The sequence below is a fragment of the Rhopalosiphum maidis genome, chromosome 4 (assembly GCF_003676215.2).
Source record: "Rhopalosiphum maidis isolate BTI-1 chromosome 4, ASM367621v3, whole genome shotgun sequence".
In the NCBI taxonomy this organism is placed as follows: Eukaryota; Metazoa; Arthropoda; class Insecta; order Hemiptera; family Aphididae; genus Rhopalosiphum; species Rhopalosiphum maidis.
In genome coordinates, this window is record NC_040880.1 from 12,501,692 (window position 1) to 12,525,303 (window position 23,612).

The 23,612-nt window shown below is 22.3% G+C and overlaps 1 protein-coding gene across 1 annotated transcript; it reads right to left on the reverse strand.

Annotated features, from left to right (window-relative positions):
- Positions 1-1,403: 1,403 nt before the first annotated feature.
- LOC113549505 lies at positions 1,404-22,678 on the reverse strand. Its single transcript, XM_026950841.1, has 3 exons — positions 22,569-22,678; positions 4,548-4,778; positions 1,404-1,733 (listed from the first exon to the last, which is right to left on the reverse strand). The coding sequence occupies exons 2-3, from the start codon at positions 4,738-4,740 to the stop codon at positions 1,552-1,554; spliced, it is 375 nt and encodes a 124-aa protein (XP_026806642.1). The 5' UTR covers positions 4,741-4,778; positions 22,569-22,678; the 3' UTR covers positions 1,404-1,551.
- Positions 22,679-23,612: the final 934 nt, after the last annotated feature.

Here is a 23,612-nt window from a genome sequence, read left to right on the forward strand (position 1 = left end):
GTAATTGCGGAACTGGATAGGAATCCAATTCATATACACACACACACACACACACACATATATATATATATATATATATATATATAATCAAAATAATTGATTTATTCTAGTTTTTCAATCAACCCTTAAAATATATTTACTTATTATTACAAAAACTAGGTTGACCTTCTACAAATTAATATCCAGCTGTTATTCTCCATTAGTCTTACAATATGTATTATGCATTATGTATTATTATAATATTATTGTGTCAATTGTATTCGTGTAAGACGATCATCGTGGTAGCCTGACCAATGAACCATAAAACAGTCGATAAAACAATCACCAATAATTGAAAGAATAATACTTGAATGTAAAATAAAACCCATCATAATACACAATATTCACGTTTTTTTATAACATATTATATTAATATAAGCTTATGTTCATGAATACGTAATGTATACATATATATGATTACTATTTCGACCTAAGTTTATTTTTCATATTTGTTTTGAATTATATTTGTTTAAAATATGGCGCGCGTACTACTATTAATACTTACGCGAAAGATTGCAAGATAGCAGAAAATAAATTTATTTTTTTTTTTATTTATTGATATTTGTGTTTGATCTAATATAATCGTATATTTCGTGTAAATTATTATTAATTATTGTAATCCCGAATCACGGAAAGTACAAAATTAAGCCGTAATTGTTACACAGCATAGATAATTTAGAATCATCAATTTTTAATACATTTTTACTCTATTATCATTTCGATACAAAAATAAATTACATCATTTAAATCAGTTCTATATTTTAATCATAAGTTGTATGTGACCGACCTGTAATAAACGCGAGTGATACGTTATATAAAAAATTTGGTAACTATTAAAATGTAAGTAAATGTAATTCCAAATTCTTTGGATGTACAAACATATTTAAATAATGATTTTACGTTTAAATTATTTGTATATGTTGTATTTAATTATTTTATATAACTCATAATATAAATTACAACTGATACCACAAATAGGTACATATGCTGTTTACCACAATATATATTATATATATTATATAAGCATTATGTATTTGTTATCTTACTTATATTGGTATATTTTAATAAAATAAAGGTATTTCTAAACAAATCTGCAAATTTATATTATTTAAATACGAACCTTTGTTATAGCTAGAATATAATAGGATAAATAAAATGTCTTTTATCTCTACATTCATTCAAAGTCACTATTTTTTTTTCCTTAAATAATTAAAAGTCTAAACATTTTTCAATCGTCCATGAAAAAAATTTCAATTCATTTTTAAAGCCATCAATAATTATTATAATATATTACTAAACATTTACAACAGAAGTTATTCCGAAAGTTTAAAATATAGGTTTTTTAATGTAGGTAATCTATAATATCCAGAAAATGAAAATTTTTATTTTGCAGTCATATTTAGAGAATAAAATCATAACAAAACCACATTAATACATCGAACAAAGAAAAATGTATATAAATTGTATATTTTGATTAAACATTTTTATTGTCGGTTAAAAATATGTAAAGACTTATCGACGTCTACGCCGTCCCCATCTAAGTGGTTGTCCTACTGGCCTATTACCCTTTGATGGCACTTCCGTATCCGGGAAAAACGAACTGAACGGCGATCGAATCACATGTCTGCCGTTACCACTCAACTGATTCCATGGTCTCCAATGTGTCAAAAAGGACAGTGCTCGTTTTCTGTTTTCTGTAAAATAATTTACATTTGTTGACTTCATTAATTAGTTGCATTTTTTGTGTATAATTTTTATTTATATAAATACGACACAACAGCCATTGATTTTGTCATCACGATATTACAAGTATATTAATAAACATTATTTTACTATTAAAACAAATAATGATGCATTATACTTAATATAAATATTATAATATGCATATACTCCTAAATAACTAATGTAATACCAATAATTAGACATTATAACTATCAAGAGTCCATAGGCTAATCATGTAAAATATTTTACATTTTATTTAGCATATTGTAATACTCGTATTATGTCCTTTATCGTACTTTTTGGTATTTTAATGTTTTAGTTTTAAGTACCTAGTAGATTATATTCCTTATAGTTAACAATTAATATTTCAATTTAAAAAAAAAATAATAATAAATAAATTATAATATTAAATATGCAAATAAAACAATCTTATAAGAAAATTTAAAATATAGTTTAAAAAAAAACCATTATAGAGCCGTGTTTGTCTAGTTGAGCTACTTACAATTTAAGATAAAATAGGCGTAATTCACAATATTAATATATTTCACAGAAGATACTCGAAACTTTAAAGCGTAATACAAAATAAAAATTCGTACAATGCATCGATAAAATAAAGACACCATTTTAAAACGAATGCTTTCCCCAACCTGTTCAGAATCTAAAAATACTTTTTTTTTCAAAAGAAAAGCATTGAAAAGAGAGTTAAGATTAAAAACGGTTATCGCGTGGGAAAAAAAAAGAAAGTCCTTATAGAAGTATAACTATACATATTATATAAACGATTTGAATAAGTCTTAAAAATTGCATAAAACATTAAATGTACACAGTATGAAATTATTATAATTTATTTATATATAATATTATAATTCTATGATAAACGATACGTATACATTATAATATTATATTGAGAGTATAAGGTTATGCCAGTGAAAGAGAATAAGTATATTTTCGGGGTTTTTTTTTTAATTCTTTTTTTTTCCATTATAAAATAAGATGTAGCTAAAGCAGATGATGAAAAGAAATATCAGTAAATATATTAGTTTTATGTTTATAAGTTTTAAAAGAAAAAACGAATAATCCGATGTTGCATAAAGATGTATTCATATTCAAAAATAAAATAGTAAATATTTTTACTATTTGTGGAATTTGTTTTTACTTAGGTTCTAGATTATACACAAATTGATTTTTTTATTGTTTTTATTATATTATGATTACGTAACACATTCCATATTATATTTAGTATCCTGTATAACTTTTATACGGTTAAATTAATAATAATACAGCATATTTTTGAATAATATTATGCTAAATATGCGTGTAATTTAAAAATATATGATATATTAATATAATAGGTACCTTTTAATTGTTTGTAATAATAAATAAATAAAGATAATCATCTAACAGTTAAAAGGTAAATTATGATTATTTAAGTTAAATTTCTTATAGTTCTAGAAAACTTTAAACTACACGAAGTATTTCTTGTAGTTCACAAAAGGGGTCTCCGGAACAGAATGCCCAATATTATCTCAGTGATTATTGGCATGAATTTAGATATTTTATAGCTGTGTAGCGAATGGTGATCATCACCACATTTTGATTTTGTTAGTTGTGCATTAAAAATGTCTTTCAAATGATCCTAACGGTTAACAAAAATGCGGAAATTAAACTTTATTAGACGATTTGTGTGATTTTTTTGACAAAACGACGCAGTTTAAGTTAAATTTTATTTTTATGTATGGACATAGACGGATGACGGCTATGATTAAAAATAACGAGTTTACGAGTTAGTTTATCCCCTTTAAATTGGGAGGTCTCAAACTAAATTTAAACAATCGATATGTATTTTGAGTAATTCAGAGTTCAATGTTTTAATTTTATAATATAGTCAGCAGTTGGTTTACATTAGAAATTATTGATGCTTAATTAATTCTGTACCCTATACACACCGGAAAAATCTTTCGCATCTCTATTGAAGATAGACGGGAATTAATTCTAGGTCATTGATCACATCCTAAATTTTTCGGCTATGGAATTAACTATTTTTTGTTTTCAATAAATTAGCTCAAGTATTTCAAAATGGTTTTTTAGGAGAACAATTTTTATTTTTATGTAATTGAGGAAATGATGAAATATTTTAAGTTTAAGGAATTAAGTGATGTAATAGGTACCATAATTATTGTACTATGCGTTTATAATATTAAGCTTATACTTGTGGTACCTATTCTAATTATTTTTGATTATTAGTATTTTTATTATTAATATTTATAATTATGACATACCTATAAATATTTATAAAATAATTAGTGCTTTAGAAGTTCAATTCATTGGTATAGCACATTGCCCAATAGTTGTGATTCCAAAGATTACCGTATACGCCGATGTCTTCGGTAGTTCGGTAAAAGATTAATTAAAATATTATATCATATACTTACACATAATTTATAGTTAATAATACTTATGATTGGTAAACTTTGTTTTAAAAACTTGTCAATTAGTTACCAAAAATTTAAATTAAATTCGATGTATTAAATTAAACATGTCGACTCAAAATTCTAGAGAACAAACAATAACGTGTACGTGCGTCGTACAGTTAGGTTACTATTGTTTTTAGCCTAATATATAAGATTTTGATCAAATTTTGATTGACAATGTATGAATAATCACATACGAGATGTTTGGATAATAATTTTTGATGTAACTTATTGCAGAATATTACTTTTTGGGCAAATATTAAAAATTTAAAATATTATAATTATAATTATATAATAATTAATATTAATCCTCACCATTTTTAAATATATTCGCCGGGTATTCTAATTCTTCATCATCATCTTCTTGAGGAGATCTCCATGTACCAAAACCTCTTCCACTATTATCCAACCATCTTAGCAAGTCATTGCCAGTTTCGTCGTATGAACCCTTTTCGGCTGCTATTAAAGTGGTTACTAACACCAGTAATAACACCCATTGTAATGCCATAGTGGTTAATGCCTTTGGGCCAAACCACTACACCAATTCTGAAAAATAAAATTGATTAAAATTGTTATTTTTAAATATTTAAAGAACAATAACTAAAAAATATACTAATATTTCGTTTTATTTATTTTAATTTTAATAATATTATAAAAATGTTATCAGTAATTCAGTCTATATATTATAAGTTTTTCAATATGGACACTAGAATAGAAGTAAACAAAGAAAATAAAACAAGTTAATTTAATATTGGTCATTTGCAGATTGTACCAATCAATCGTCTTTGAACATAATATTTAATCATTATTTTATGAGAAAATTATAAATAGTATATTATAGTATGAATAAAGCTATTTTTTAACAATATCATTCAAATATTATTTATAATTTTTTTTTTGTATTCCCTGCTTTTTGATTCCTAACTTAAAAGTAAGTTAACCATTTATTATAGGTATTTAAAAGAAGTGGACATAGAATATCGCTCTGTTATACGCCTATACCGTACGCGTCGAGTGGGTCACTTTAATGTATGTATTACATTTAAATTTATATCTTTGTATACGAAAAACGATTCTTGGCAGAGACGGTTTGTCAATCTATATTAAGTATATATTTTTATGATACTGCAATCATAGTTATTTATTTGAACTATTAGTATTACGATAGATTGATTTAATCTTTGATAAAAAACTTTTCATATATTATAAATTATGATACAGTGTATTTATATAATTTTTTATTTTTGTTATTAATTTTTTGGATCAAAAAAGAATCATGCAAGTATCTTTATTAATTAATTTTTTTGAATGGTTATAATAAAAATTCATAAGGAACCTTCTATTACATTTTCAAACTTTATAACCTAGAAAAAGAAAGAAAAACTTTAAATAAAACAAAAATGATACCATAATCATATAAAAAATGTTAATTTAAAAATTTTTAATATCTACAAAAATTTAATATTTTAAATTAGACAAAAAACGAATTTTGCGTAAAAATTCCTATTCTGCATTAATTGTTTTTTTTTTTGTTTTTCCCTTTTTCTTTTGATAATTACTCTTAATTTTTTACTTTTGATCCCCAAAAATACCTATTAAATTCATTTTCCCGTCAGAAAAGACATTCATGTAAAAATCAAAGCATTTTCTCTTCTATGAATGTACAAAATACAATTATTATTTATGTAAACTATTGCGGCGTAAAAATATTACCAAGTCGTTAAGTGATATGTACACAAATATAACTTAGAGTAAATTATGCGGTTATAAATTTGAATTTCAAATCGATAGTAAATGTATATTTTATGAAATATAAATCAGTCAACACAAACTATTCAAAATTCTATTCAAGTATAACAATCATTGTACCATATTTAAATCATAGTTATTGTGATAAAAATAAATCATACCATTGTTGTTACTTTGAGTTACGTACCTAGTTTGATCAAAAAACTAAAGAAAATATGGTTATGACTATCACATTAGATATTTCGATATTTAAAAACTATTTATAGTCATCGAATGATTCGAATGAAACCAAAAGAAGCACATTTATTAATATTACAAACATAAATAATATTTTAATTTGTTTAAATAGTATAATAAATATGAAAAATACATTATTAATGTTGAATAGGGGTCTGAATAGTTCAATTTGTATATTGTTATTTTTATTTTCATGCGGAAACAATATGGCCCGTGCAAAATGTAAATTTATTATTACTATAACAATAATTATAACTTTAATAAATATTTAAAAATAAGTATGCCGGGATTAAATATAAGTAAGCAGTATTGATAGCCATAAAGTTAAAAATATATTCCTAATCTTTATTATGTCGAGATGTATATAAAATAATTTTTTTTTGTTGAAAATTAAATTCTAAGTTATTTTATAATACTCAACAACATAATATTCAAGTATTACACCTGAAATATAAGCATACTTAAAATTCTATAAACTGAATCCGAAATATAATGTACTGATTTTCGTTAAAATTATTATAATTTAAAATATATTAAATTATTAATATTTTAAACAACGTTTTAAGCTTGTTTAGTACAGAATTAAATATCTATAACCAATATTAAATGCAACAATACAATTACAATAATAAATAAATATTTCTCTTATAGATGTAAAAATTAATACAATACAATAGTCCATAATCGTCTAACTTTTTCTAACTTGAATATTTTTATAATTAAATTATGTTTAAAATTGTTTTTAAACGAATGGTTTAGTTACTCGTATAAATTTAAAATTGTCTTTTAACAAATATTTCACTTCTTTAAGTGTAAAATTATACGAGAATGTGCTGATCCAATCGTTCTGTAAAAATAAATAATAAGTAAGTTTATATTCTTTCCGAAACTTCACATTTTATAGTGATTTGTGTTTGAGACTGAAAATAAATAACACATCAATATAATATTTTTTCAGAAATCAAAATCTTAAAAAAAACGGAACTTAAAATGAATTTATATATTTACCTATTCTAATACAAATTTTTATTTAAACTACTTTTATTAAACTTGATGATTTTTTTTTATAGTCATCTTGCCGAATAATGAATAATAATTTAAAAAAATACTGATATATAAGCAATTATATAATGTGTTAGAAATAAAATTGTTATTGTTATAAGCATATAACATGTATCTATCATAGAGTTATTGACTAAAAATATATTTAAGTTTTTATTTTATCAAAATAATAATAATTATCATAACCACAATAATATAGGGCAAAACAATTCACCATTAGATGAATAAAATCATTAAATGATGTCAAAAATGTTATAGGTTTTATTTTTAAGTAGGCATTATTTTAATTATTGTTTTAAATCGTTTTTATCTATTTTTATTTAATATTCTACTCAACTTATTATTTTAATAAAACTTTAAAAAACAAACTATTTATTCATTATTTGAATAATTAATGCTTTAAGCAGACGAATTTATGTTAGCAGAACACTATAACAATATTTAGGCTTGACTAGGGTAAATGTTGTAAACTTTAACATTTATAAAAATAAATCCTAAGCAATGCTAGTCTATTACTTAAATTAAAAAAAAAAAATATTTCATCTAAAGTAATAAAATGTTTGTTTATATATATATATATGATATAGGTAGTAAATGTGTGTTAAAATTCCAATCTATTTAGATGACAGATGTACTGAATGAATCTGTTAAGGTATTTATTTACTGTCCAAACAAATGTTAACCAGTAAAAAGCTTTATGAAACCTCTCGCTTTACTTATAAGATCTAATAGATTAATTTGAAATTAAATCACTTTAAGTAAAAAAAAAAAAAACTTAAGATAAATTCAACAATAGAAAAATAAGAGATCAAGAAAAAAATGAAGACTTTTAATTTAGTAATAATAGTGAAAACCAGTCTAAAGTTACTGTGAATACACACACATACATATAGTTTTATTCTCTACCTATGCACTTTATTTCATTGTGTTTTTGTACATTAAATGATTGAACATCGTTTAATATAACTGCTATATTATATTATGTATAATAAATGTATATATATTATTTTGAGATTAACTTAAGTTACTTTTGCAAACGAATTTTTAACAACGTAAAGTTTATATTTATAATCTTAAAGAGCTCATTGTTAATAAATGTTTAATACCTATTTATATTTTTATGTCTGTTTACAGATATGAAAACTGAGAAAGAATTTTTTTACAAAGAACTATAATAATGAACTACTTGCCAATAAAATAATCCCCCACTCAATAACATACTTGTATAATGACTTTTGCATGAACAATATAGTTCCAGGAATTCGTCGGTTTCTTATATTTTTCATAACATTAACAAACAAAAGAAGATAACAAGTTTTATATGAGTTGTTTGGCCGCTCTACCGTTATGAACAGTGGACTGTTTATAGGAGAAAACAGTTTTAATTCAAATTAATTGTTATGTGAATGATGGAAAATAGATATTTTTAAAATGTCTCTAAAATGAAATAGGAAATAGAAAACTTGAACAAGTTATTGTTATTGACCTTTATTCAATAAGTATAAAAATTAAATTATATAATGTGTGTTTAATAAATCAAAATGGGTGACGTGTTACATTCATTTATCAAATTCCAAAGCTTAGTATTGATATACTGTTCTGTAAATACTTAAACTTAAACCTTTGGAAATGTATATACTGTCACAAAATATGTATTAAAACTCACTGACTGTGTATTAAACCACCAATTTTATTTAGGACTTAAGCTTCTTTATACAATATATTATTTCTATTTGTATTAATTAATTATCTTATACAATTTCAGCTTTAAATACTTATTACCAACACATATTTTTATTTTTTATCGAATTTCTAAATAATAGTTTACATGAAGTAAACTTGTAAAGAGTTAATGATTTGATTTACGTTAATTTTAAAATGCTATTTCAACGTAGGTAACTGCTTATGTAAGGACAAATTTAATATTATACATTAATATTACGTCGTGATTACTAAAAATATTACACACCAATAATACAAGTAAACAATAATAATAATAATAAAAGGATTTTATAAAATAACAATGTAATTGATGCAATCCAGATTCATTTATAACCATCAATAAAATAACCATTAATCACAATTAAAATATTAACAAATTATAGTAAATTAGTTCATTTTTTATATTACTGATACTTCCTATGTATAATCATAAATATGAATAGAATTTACTATAATTATGTATTCAATATTTAAATCAATCCTCTATACTATATAGTATATTTCATCCAGTAAGTATTTATACAAACAATTTCAAAATATTGAAGACTAGGAAACTTTGAAATATTAAATAATTGGTGAAGCTTAAAGAGTTAAAGGTAATACAAATGATAATAAAATGTATCGTAGAACAACATAACATACAACGATAAACATTTATTCATATATAAAAATGTATAAACTCAAAGTATTTTTAAGTTGCAGTGTTGCAGGGTCAGTGTTGTTGAAAAACTATAGAGAAATTTCAAAATTACATCTCAATATATCGCCATCTGTGTTCAATCACTCATCGATAAAAGAGTTACATAAAACTTTTAGACTCTTTTTGCTTACCACATAACATTTTTCTATATAATCCAAAAATGACAGTTGAAAATTGCGAACTATTTAACACATAATTCAAAACTCAAACTTAAATGGATTACCTATTTAAGCTAATGAAATAATAAGTAAATCAAGTTTATACGAACATTTTATTTATTACCTTAGAAAATAAATAAAATTACACATAACTATTATACACACCTAATAAGCATTATTTAAATTAAATCTATTAGTTCGTTTTTCATTAATAATTTAGGTAATACCATTATTTTAAGAATCACTTTATATTTTATTTCGTAGTTATTTTGAATTTAATCATTAAACTATGAATTTTAAATATATTTTTTATTTATATGTAAGAAATTTAAATCATATTCAAGCTTTATTTATCTATTCTAAATAATGATATGAAACATGATCTTACTCGTACATTGTTATGATTATTCTAAATTGTTGTCTATGGTAAGTTCTAATTATTTTCTAATCTCTAAGATATCGACTGTTAAGAAAACAAAGATATCTATATCAATGATATTGAATACGATCAAAATTTAATATTATTTAACAATTAACTATAATAATAATGTATTAATGTGAATATGGAGATAATAGACATTGTCTCCAAACATAAGTTTAATGTAAAGAAAGAGTATAATATATTATACAGCTAATTTCAAATTATCTAAATTATAAATAATAATGATATTGTTTCAAAAAGATAGGTTTATTTAATTATAGGAAAACATGATTCTTGTTTCTCGAAGTACCATTATGGTATTATATGCACCTATAACAAATCTTCGATTCCTTACACTATTATAATTAATTATAATTATAAGTTTGTTGACCTGAGTACAAACATCAAACAATATTATGTTCAACTTGTAATTAATCTCTTTTGCGACATACACAGGTTATATTTCAAATGACCCAAAGTTTTTAGAACACACAAAAATGTTCTTTTTTCTATTTGTTTATAGATAAATGATCTTTTGAAAAATTAAAATGTGTTTAAACTTTTTTTATTTATAATAGTAAGTAATATAATGAATATAAAAGTGTGTTATAAATTCAAAATTTTAAATTAATGTTTTATAATATTAGAAGATATAAATTCAATCAAAAATAAAATAATAATTTTCTTTCATTATCACTTTTATGTATAAAAGAAGACGTTTAACTATGATATATTAAGATCCAACTTAATATTCTGTTCACAATATTAAGTTTTCACTTTTTATTTTTCAGTCATGAATACAACATATTAACGGTTTAAATATTTTAAGAATAGCTAAACGTTCAAACTTCTTGATAATTATTTTAAAAATTGGATTCATATGTCATCCTATCAATAGGATAAGATAAACTAAGTACTTTACTATATTCATATTAGATTCTTTTTGACATATGAACGAGATAAATTTGATTGATATTTATTAATTTATTAATTCTTAATGTATCTATTATCCGATTATAATGTGTTATAGTTTTTGTTAGGTTAGATCAAATGCTTTAAAACTAACTATAATAATATTAGTTTTCCATACTAAAATAATCAGTAAAAGTTAAAAGTACCGTGTACTTTCGTTTTAATTTTTAAATAAGTTATGACTGTTATGTGTATTTTTATATTTAATATAATTTTACATAGACATCACGGCACTCACTTAAAAATTGAAATATCATAAAATAAATAGAACGAAAGACTACAGATAATGTTAATAATATGTTATATGTTAATTCCCTCTAATATTCAATCTAACAATATACCAAATTAGTTCATCTGAACTCACATTTGATATGTTTTACGTTTTTAAAACAGAGACAACACGTCATGCAGGTATGGCGTTTTCTTAAGAATAAAATGATTGTTGAATATATAAAAATATAAGTATATATTTAATTACATGAATTATGTGTATATGATATTGTTTTGCTATACAGTGTCCCGTGAGGATTTACCCATTTCAGTTTCGAGAAGCCGGCCGGTTAGTTGGCCGGCTGTACTAGCACATAGGTCACATGTTTGATACAATGATATCACATGGTATTAAATAATTCGCAGTTTTTTTTTAAATTAGAAAAAATATTAAAAATCAGGAGATTAATGAAATTAAAATGTTGAAATGTCAATATTTTCAGAAAAATGAACTCTACGAAATGACCATCTTCGATTTTTTTTAAATAATTAAATAAAAAATTAATTTTTTAACTTTTATACCAAACCATTAAAATAAATTAAAACATAAAATATTTGTAGTTCTTGTTCCTATAAATCTTTTAAAAGACCATAATTATGATATCTTCATTATTTCAGGAGATATCACAATGGCCAATGGGTAACGGACACTTTGTATACAAAAAACATTTTATACATACTATTTATATATATATATATATGATTATATAGAATTATTGTAATTTTCAGAATTTTCTTGAATGTGTAATGAGTACCATAAACAATCAAAACTATACAAATTAATTTTTCCTTTCGATTTGAAATCATTAGATAATACCTACTATATAGGTAAGTACTATAAAGAAACAACAATTAATTTTACAGTCAAAAGTTTTACAATCTCAAACAAATGCTTATTTCTATATTTCAAATAAACGTAATTCTCACTCTAAGTAAAACAAGTTTTAAAATTAGTCTGAAGTAAACAATACCTCAAAATAAAATTCAACAAAAATACTCTTGAATTCTTATCATTAAAATGTACAGCAAATCATAACTAAAGCGTTCTAATATTATTTTATTATTACACCACAATTTTATCTTGAGGAAACATTACTTACGTTTTCTATTAAACTCGTAATATTTTCTCGAATAAGAGTTCATGAATCAAAATAATATTATAACGTTAATTGTTATTTCAAATAACTTATTTGATAGTCACTACTTAAAAATTACTAATTCAGTACCTAGTTAGTATACAGTACACACTACAGCACAGATATTTTGTGTACATATGTCCTATTCAACAATCTGACATAAATAAATACAATTTGGGTCTATTGGATATTTTCTGGTATATATTTGATTAATAAATGATACACAAAATATGTACGAGTGTTAGAGTTAAAAATTCTACACATGAATCATGCATAGCTAAAAATATAATATTTATTAATTAGTTGTCAAATAATATAATATATTAACATGTATATTGTGTTATCGTATTGTAATTAAAAAACTATTTGAGTTTTGAGGAAAATGGGGAAAATTTGTATCCAAATAATTATTCTAATAATAAATCATTTGGATTGTATTCAAAATGTTTTAAAATAATTTGAATATTTTTTATTAGTATTTAAAAATTTATTGACGACGAATATTGTACTTGGATTATTTAAATAATTTGGAAGTATATTATTAACCGAATAATTATAAAAAATGTATTTAAATTTTTATTCGTTTTTGTTTTTATTAGATCTATAAACATATTATATTCCCATGCAATAAACATACGTAATTGATGAATGGAGGTAATAGTGATGCAGATCTGGGGGAAGAATCCATTCAGTAATGGGGCTTCACGGCAGTGGAGAGTTAAATGAAAACATATTCGAATACAATTTTATGTTTGATGATTTTTTTAATAAAAATATATTCGAATTATAATAATTAATTATAATACCTTACTCTACTCAAGTAGATATGCAGCTTTTATTACTAAGATTTCTACACTTTTTATTTTGTTGACACAAAATAAATATTAAATTATCCAAGTCTTCCTTCAAAGTATAATTATAAATTGCGTTATTTATCTCTCTTAATTTGTAATCAAGAATATCTACATAAATATAAGCCTGAGAAAAGTATGGTTATACATATTTCTTTTAAATTGTTAATGAATAGTATGAATTATCTAATATAAGTACCAAAAACATAAGTAATTATTTTTAGACTTTAATACAGTGTTATTAATAATTTGTTATAAGGCTAAAAAGGATAAAGATAATTCTCGTTTAAGCCTTCACCCCAAATGCATAGTCATAAAAAATGTTGAAAGTGAAAAAATCAGTTTTAACGTTTCCACTTAATACCAAGTATAAGATGGTTCCTTAGACAACTCATCCACAGTAAATATCTGTAATCTATACCATAGCCCATAGGTAGTTAGTTATTATCTACTAATAAACGTAGTATGCATTTCATTGTAAAAATAATTTATTTAAATAAAGATTAAAAAAAGTTTTCTACAATACGTAAGTGTTTATACTGAGTTTCAACTCGCTATGTTACTTTAATGCGAATAAAATAGCTTACTATATTATTGTTACACAGACTCACTGGTATTTTATCTATACATTTTAAACATATTATTTATTTATATATATATATTTATCTTAATGTTTAAATTTTTAAATTTAGTTATTATTTAACTTCTAAAAATATAATTTGGTTTAAATACACTAACCATCAAAAAATCAAAATAATTAAGTACTTAAAATATTTATATATGTAATCTAGAAAACAAATGAATCGAGAAATTTTACTTTTATTAGTCAGTCCTTTAAAAGATCATTATTAAAAACAATTTAATAAATCGTCCCAAGGCTTTTAATTTATAAACGCCATTGTTAATCCACGTTTCTAACAAAATATTTACAAATTTATATTGTATTTAACTACGAAAGTCTTTGGAACAAAAGTGTTTTGAAAACAGACTATAACGGAATTACAATTGCCAACTTCTAGATGTTTACTCTATAAAATAATACACAGAATACGTTATGAGTTTTTTGCCTCTAAAACTAGTAGTCTAGCACTATATTCTATTTATTATTCTTATAATGTCTATATAAAAATAATATTTTATAACGAGATTTCCAGGGAAAATATATTATTAGTTTAATTGTGTCTATGACTAAAATACAATAAACGTTTTATTTTTTATTTACCTTTTTTTAAAAAAAAGAATATCAGAATTCTCAAGTGTTTTTTATTATTTTTAGTAGGACTTATATAATCAAAGTATGCATCAAACATTTATCACATATCGTTTGAATAAAAAAAGATTAGGTTTTATTTGGAAAACAATTCACATGTGACTAATTATTCCTGACCATAGGACAATGACCATAGAAATTCAAGTATAATTTAACATGACTATTTCAACAATACATTTTTCGAATCATATAGGTAAACTAATGTATAGGTATGTATATAATAATATGAGTATATTATACGGTTACAGGTTCATGGATACATTTAATCCACAATTATTAATCACCTTCTTTTGTCAAATGTCATTTGATAATGAAATTCTAATGTATTTTCGAAAACATGTTTAATTAACCTCGATTTAAAAAATCACCTGGGCCTGCATTTCAGTAAAATAAATTATTAGGTACCTATTAAAAAATAAAAAACGATCACCGCAGTTATTTATTTAAATCGAATTTAATTTTTTTTTCATTTTAGTGTATCAAATTAGTTAGTTTATTGGGTAGATATTATACTGGAGTCTAATACCTTAATATTGAAAATACACACATATATAAGATAGTTATCAAACTCAATAAAAATTTAAAGTTAAGAAAAAAATTACAATATAAACAATATAATATTAATATTAAGCTACTGCTTTATATTGTCAATATATATTATAGTACAATATTTCGGGTGTTGTAATTTAACACGATACCTTTGGAGAATTTAATTTCAAGTGTCAAACCTAAAGGAAGAAATTTATCTTTCGTTATTCAATGTCATTTCTTATTACTATTTATATACACAATAATCAATTTTCTGATAGTTCAAATGTATATCAATTTAAAAATACCATATCATACGCTGGTGCTGTATTAAAATTAATTTCTGCTTATTGTGACAATATAATTTCGAAATATCTTAAATTTAACGACTAAGCATAATCATGGAAATTGGTTCGTAGAAATGCATACCTAAAATATTATATTAAGTATATTTTTAGTAATATGTCAATTTATTTAAAAGAAATATATAAGTACAAGTGTTATAGCAGCATCAGATAACAATTATCTAAATTTAAATAGGTGTTAATTATTAATCATTAAATGTATGAAATAAATGTTAGAGTTCCAAGCTATCATAATAGAAATAAATAATGATTTTATTCTAAACTATTAATTCTTATTAATTAAATATTGTATTTATCACTTAAAGTCAGGTTTAAAGAATAGTAAATGAGTATACTCGATTATTAATTATGATATTTTCTATAAAATAATATCTATAACTACGAGTAATAAAAACTTTAATATATGTTATGATAATAAGCATTTTAGATTCTAAACGCAGTGATTTTACAATTATATATATTGTTATTTTTTTTGTGTGTGTGTGTGTGTGTGTGTGTGTGTTTGTCTATATTTAAGATAATATTTAAGATAAGTAGCCGATAAAATGCTTCCATTTTCAACTTTAAGGGTGGTTTTGGATGGAAAATTGGATCCAGTTTGTATTTTATAAAGTTCAAAATGAAAAAATTCAAATACTTATTTATAATCGGGAAACACAAACAAAATATTAAGGAAAAACAGAAATGTTTACGATAAACCAGTTTTTGATTAAATTGATTTTTTGTTGTTGTTATAATTCAAAAAATAAATACAACCATAATTTTCAACAAGTTATATTATTAATTCAATACATGATATAATTTTCAAAATATTTTGACTTTTTAGTTTTTTAAGCTATTTATAACAATTGAAAAATGTCGTTTTTTTTTCTATAAATGTCAATAACAAATTATTTACAGGGTCAATGATTTCAAAAAATTAATAAAAGGTATAAGTCTCTAATGAAGTTTAATATGTGGTTCATTTTCCAATTAAAAAATATTGACAATTTCTATTCATAATATTTTTTTATACGCATTTAAATTTAAAAATTTGAAAAAATTCGTCAAAATCTCGAAAATTTCATATCATTTTGTAGTTAGAATTTCATTCTGTTTATAGGTACTTGAGATAAGAAATTTAATACAAGATTCTATGTATATTTTTTTTTTTAAATTAAGAAAAAATTTTTGCCAGAAAGTCAAATAAATTGTTTATGACCGTTTGAATTTAAAATTTTTACAAAAAATTCACCTGTAATCTATACAGTAATTATTTCTTCCAAAATTATTATCATTTTTGGTTGTAATTCAAAAATGAATAACCTCAGATACTTGAAATAGTCACAAAATGTTTATGCCATAAATTTATATAAATGGCTATAATTTTCAAAATATTTGGCTCTTTAAACTAAGTAAAACTTTTCTTTTTGAAAATTTAACACAGATAATATTTTTTATATTATATAGCCACAGTTTTTTTTTTATGTGCATTTGAAGTTCGAATTAAAACAAAATTAACTTTTTAAATGTTAAATTAATGATGTTAAATATCTTGTTATAAATTAAAACTATTGTTCGTAGGAACTTGAAAATTGTACGTAGGTATATTACTATATTATATTATATTTTATAATATACGCAATGACATTTTTAATTTATTTTAAGATATTATTATCTATTTATATTTTTACAGTATGAACCTATTTTTACTATGCTATACTATTTACAGAAATATTATATTATTAATTTTTGAGTTATATAAGTTGATATAATATGGTATGAATATACATTATTTTAATAATTAAATACTAATAATATAATAAATACAATATTTAAAAAAAAAAATTAGGGAAAACCTTATATCAACCATAATACTGAATTAAATTATTTAATAATAGCCAGGTAGCTAAAAAATAAAAACACATTATATCATGAAATATATACTTAGTGATATAGGCTAACAGACTGTCTCTGCTCAGAATCGTTTTTCGTATACAATGATCGAATGATATATCATTAAATTCAAATTTAATACAGCTAAAACAGTGACCCCCTACTGGCTACTCGACACCTTATGTTTAGCAGAGTGATACTCACTTGTCTACATTTTTAAGTTGTTAAGTCGTTAAGTATTTTAACCAATAATTATTAATAAATTCTTAAAGATTCAGCTATCTCAAAATTTTGTTTTAAATAAAAACTTTTTTATAGTAATTTTATATAGCTACTTAAAACTGTATTTTTTTAACATCACTGTATTAAATGAAAAATGTAAAATATAATAAATAGAGTATTAAAAAGAAATAAATAACAACAAAAAATAACATTAAACATATAATTAATTCAAGTTTTATGATTGAGAAACTTTTATTATTTATAAATATAACTCGAGTAAAATAATTTTTGTTAATTGGCAACAAGCTGCAAAAACAAAACATATATTATAGTAATAAAATGTAATTTTAACAAGAGCAATTGAATACATATACACAATACATAGCTATAATGATAATTATGTGTTACCAAATACAGAAAGTCAATAAACAACAATGCATAATAATAATCCATGAATAAAATAATTATGTATTTGATACTTATTTTATCGAAAATAAAATCACGTACTAAAATAATGCTCTACCTACTTAAAAAGATTAATTTAAAATTATCTTGCAAGGAAAATAGAAAGTTCAAAAAGTGTGTTTAAGTATACTCATGTAGAAAGCAATAATTTCTCTATAAAACAGTTTGTGTAATACCTATCTACTATACCTATATGATTTTGCCTTTAAACATAATATAAAAACTGTTATAACTTATAATATATCATTCTAAACAATAGCGAATACAACTTGATCCCCATCTTTTATCGGCCTTTTAAACGTGTTACACTATCTTGGGAATGTACACTAATAAAAATATAGCAACAGTAAAAAGATTGCCAATAAAACACATAACCTTATTATTTACCGAAACTGGCCAAAGACTTTTGTATGTAACATAATCATAAAACAAAATAATAAAATTCAACCAAAAAGAAAATAAACGTTCTTGAAGGTCAATATTTAAAATACTTGTTTGCTAAACAATATGTTTTGTATAAACGGTTGTCTCTGAATCATTTTAGGTCGATATTGTATGTTTTTTTTATAACATTTAATTATAAAACTAGGTAAAAGAAAATAGATACTTTTTAAATTAAGTTTTTTGGGGGAGTTTAGGAGAAGGTTTTATGCAAATATTTGTTATATATATCTATAGTTATATTAATAAAGTTTAGTTAATTGTACAGTTTATATAATTATTTAATAGTCAAATATTAACTATGAAGGATAAATCAATAAATTAATAATTGTTTTAAACATTTTTAAAATTAATAATTAAATATAATATAACATAATACATTGTTAAAATAAATGTATCAAAAATATTAAATACATTATATTATGTTATATATTTTATTTAAAATGCATTTTTTTTTTTATATATATACTTTTATCTTATTTAATTACTATAGTTTTATTAATAGTTTCACTATTATTATTAAAATAATGTGTTTTTAAAATAATATAGTATAACGTCTAACAAATCACAATATATCTTAATAGCCAATCTATAATGGACAAATAAATTGTCATATAATGTAAGTCACTCAGAAAGTTAAAAAAAACCCAGAAAATATATGTATATTATAATATACATGCAATAGCCAATAGTAAATACTATTTGTATAAAAATTTGATATTAATACAAGTGAATAAAAAAAAATCCTAAAACGAAAAACGTACACGAACGTATCAAAAAAAGCCAAAAAGTGAACAACACGACTCACGGGCGAGATTCAACTACAAACTCACTATAATAGTTTATGATAGAGAAATGCGGCTTACTGTATATAATGAAAATGTTTTTAGCTCCTTTTATAATATCCCACATAGAGTTGTCAAGACTTAAATGAAGTTTAACCATCACTTCGGCACTGTTTAGGGGCTGATTCCGAGATAAAAATGTATGGTAAATCTACTGGAAACAATTTAATCGATACAGAAAATATTGAGTATTTGTTCTAAGGAATAATAAATATATTTTATGATCTAAAATATGTTATAAAAAACCATGATTAAATATCAGAAAAAAATGCAAAACAATACCACGACAAATATACATTAAAACAGTAATACTGTGCAGTTCATATGATGTTATATAAAGAAAAAAAATAGATTCGTTGAACAACGTTACTTCAACATAATTTAATCTAAAAAAATGTGCATTTAATAAAATAATTAACAATGACTAAGTATTTTTTTTAAATATAACTTTATTTTTAAAATTATTACACAAACTTTTAATTTTAATTTGTTTAAAACTTATAAAATAATAATTAATTTTGGATTTAAATTATATTATTGACAATAATGAAAAATTAATAATGTTGATACTACGAAATACAATTTCCATGTAATTTCCGATGTCTATGTATTAATTAATTTGAATTTTGAACACATTCAGGAATGGATTTCAAATGTAATGTAATATATTTAGGTAAGTATATATGAGTACACGGTATACTCGTATATTAAACACTTGTATATTCTGTGTAATATACATATAGTTTTATCTGTTACTTTGATAATATGATAGTTAATAAAGTAGCTTACTGTATAGTTATTACAATACATTATACAAGCAGTATTATAAAAGAGCAACCAAAATAAATTAAAAGTTGATAGTTTTTTAATATTTTAAACTTAAGATGAGTAATTTAATTACATATCTAAAACAATATCTGTACAGTTAGAACTATATAAATTGAATAAATTATATTAATATATTAACACTAAATACCTATATAAATACAAGTTTTATTTTGATTAATTATAATTAGGCATATTATAAATATGAAATATTGTAGGGATTAATGTAAGCAACATTATAAAACTGATAAATAAAGTATTGTGTTTAAACTGCTTTATTTAAAGTAAATATACTTACTACTTCAACAATTTGATAACAATTATATATAAAGTAAATTACATAAATTATTAACAAACATATGATTAATAGCATTTAAATATTTATTATTTATTTTATTTATTAAAATAATCGCCTTAGCAGTTGTTTAAATAATATTATACCTTGATAAAATTTTCGAATAATAGAATTTATAAAAATAATTTATAAGTATTTTTGATTTATTATTATTTTACTAATAGGTATACTACATGCATTTTACAAGCTGTAAATGCTTCTAATTTTTTCATTTAAACTGAATAGTTTTGAATATTTTTCAGATTAAAATAATATATTTTTAGTTGTCTTTATATATATTATATTTTACTTATAACTTATATACTTTATATAAAAAGAATAAATAAGACTGCAAAACTGACTGAAAAACTAAATGAAAAAAAACTAAACGTTTTATAAGAAACAGAATGTCCAAATATAATAAAAACAAATTATATAGGTTTGTGTTTTAAAAATTATTTCCAACATTTCTTTCTAAACTAAATTCGCACTTTTTATACAACAAATTATAAACTAATCTTAATAAGCGACTAAAGCGTAAATAAGGCAAGTAAAGTAGTTATTATGGATAAGCTAGTGTCGCATAGTGTCCGATTTAAACTTGCATAGGAACACTTTTCATTTTCCAGACGCCATTAGGTATGTAATAATTTAAAAAAAGGTTAAATAATTCCAAATGTTTTAATTTAATCATACATCTATGAAATAGTAAGATTTTATTCGTACGAAAATAAATTACATATAATTATGTAAATTTGTATTATTTTTTTTTAATAAATATAATGGCCAAAAATTTAATTTTAAAGACAAATACATACGAATATAATATAGCTAAGGCCCCTAACCTAGTGGCAGTGTTGGTTTTTTTTACGCCTCTCGTTATGATAATTTTAACGTAAGCAAATGTTATATAATTTGTCATTTAAAATCAATGACAATAAGACAATACTTTATTCGAAAAACAATTCTTAGAGAAGCACAATACACTTGGTATATTATTATAATATTTTTTGAAAAATATACAATTAATTATTTTTGTAAACTAAAAAAAATCTAGAAAATATTAAAAGCTTAATTTAAAATCTGACTAATTTTTAATTTCTAAAGTATAATGTATAAACATAAAAATACCTAACCATACGTGAAATTTAAAAAAAAAATCTCAGAATTATTGAATAATAATTTATAATAATATGATAATTTATCCTGAACGTTTTATTTCTATTAAAATTGTATATCATTTTTAAATTACCATCGTAATCAAAGTGCTTAAATAAAACATTATTTAGCATTTATTGTATCTGTTTTCACATTTTAGGGCAGTAAAAATACTTCAAAATATATATATGTATATTTTAATCTATATAAGTACTAGCTATATTGTTTAATATTGTAAAAATATTTAGTAATTATTAAGCTCTTTGGTATTATTTTGTTATTATTATAATTTTTTGTACTTACATTTTTATTTTAAAATTTGTTGCAATTTAATGGAATACATATAAATAATAAACAATAAGATAGTCAATATGATAAAAAAAATATATATTTTAAGGAATGAAGAAAGCTCTTACTAAAGAAATCTTAATATGAGTTATTATTTTTTAAATATGTTTAAATTATATTAATAGTAATTAATAAGTTATTGATAAATATTTGAATGGATAGGTTACATTATCTTTTTTACGTATAAATAACCAATTATACTGTTATTTTTATTTTTATTTTTATTTGTGAATAATAATATTATAAAGTATGTAAATACTTTTAACAATTACTATTATAAAATTCGAAATATTGTTAATAATCTTTTTGTTATTTTTTTTTTACTAACAATTATTATAAAATATTTAGTACAAGCCGATAAAACCAAATAAAATGTACTTACGTCTTTTTCAATAACAGTTTTAGTCTGTATGTAAGTACACAACAAAGCTCCGGTCAGTTTGATTTTGACGACTGGCTTCTGTGTGTCTGCGGAAAAGCTCTTAAAGCCCGAGTATCCCACCTGTTGAAGACACGCCTCCAGTGAAAAACTACACACCCCCGTAGCTGTCATTAGCTTTCCACCCCTATAATACTATCGTTGGGACTACTACCACCACACCAAGTTGATGATGTATCATATAAATAATATACAAACAAAATTAGAGAAACTATGAATATTTCTTTGTAAAAAAAAGAAACTTGAGTATGTATTTCCATAGCAAGTTAATCAAAATTATAGTATAAGATATAAGTAAAGGGGATATAGTATTTTATTATGTTTATTTTGTGCATGCACATTATTCACCAGCAATATAAGACATGTATGATGGTACCTACCTATATAATTACATTTTAGACTTTTACTTAGGTAAGTCTGTATATAATAAAAAAATAATTTTAGGGTACATAATAATCATACTATTGTTGAATTTGAAAAATGTACACATTTTTTATGTACTACGTACTTATAACTAGTAAAAACTTATATTTATTATAAAATTAGTCTCAAAAGTTAAATAAAGACACGAGTTCTAATACCGAGGGTTTCAATTAATAAATAGGTAACTTAAATCTAAATAATTCTTTTCATACTCTAAAAAAGACAAATCAGTAGTTAGTATGTTAATGTCTAAAAATGATTATGGTGGTCTATAGAGATAGTAGAGATAATTTTTAAAATCAACTATATATTAGATATTTATATAATAATGTAGGTACTATATTTATTAATTAACAAATTATTTATGCAGATATTTTATATAATATTGAAGGAGTGCATTATTAGATAATGGAATTATTAATAAAATTTAAACCACATTGAGTAAAAATAATTTAATATTATAATATATAAATATATTATTGCTTTAGATTTTGAAGGGAGCAATAAATATATTGGTTATGAATGTACCTCTATTTTTTAATGAATAATCACTTCTTTACAGAA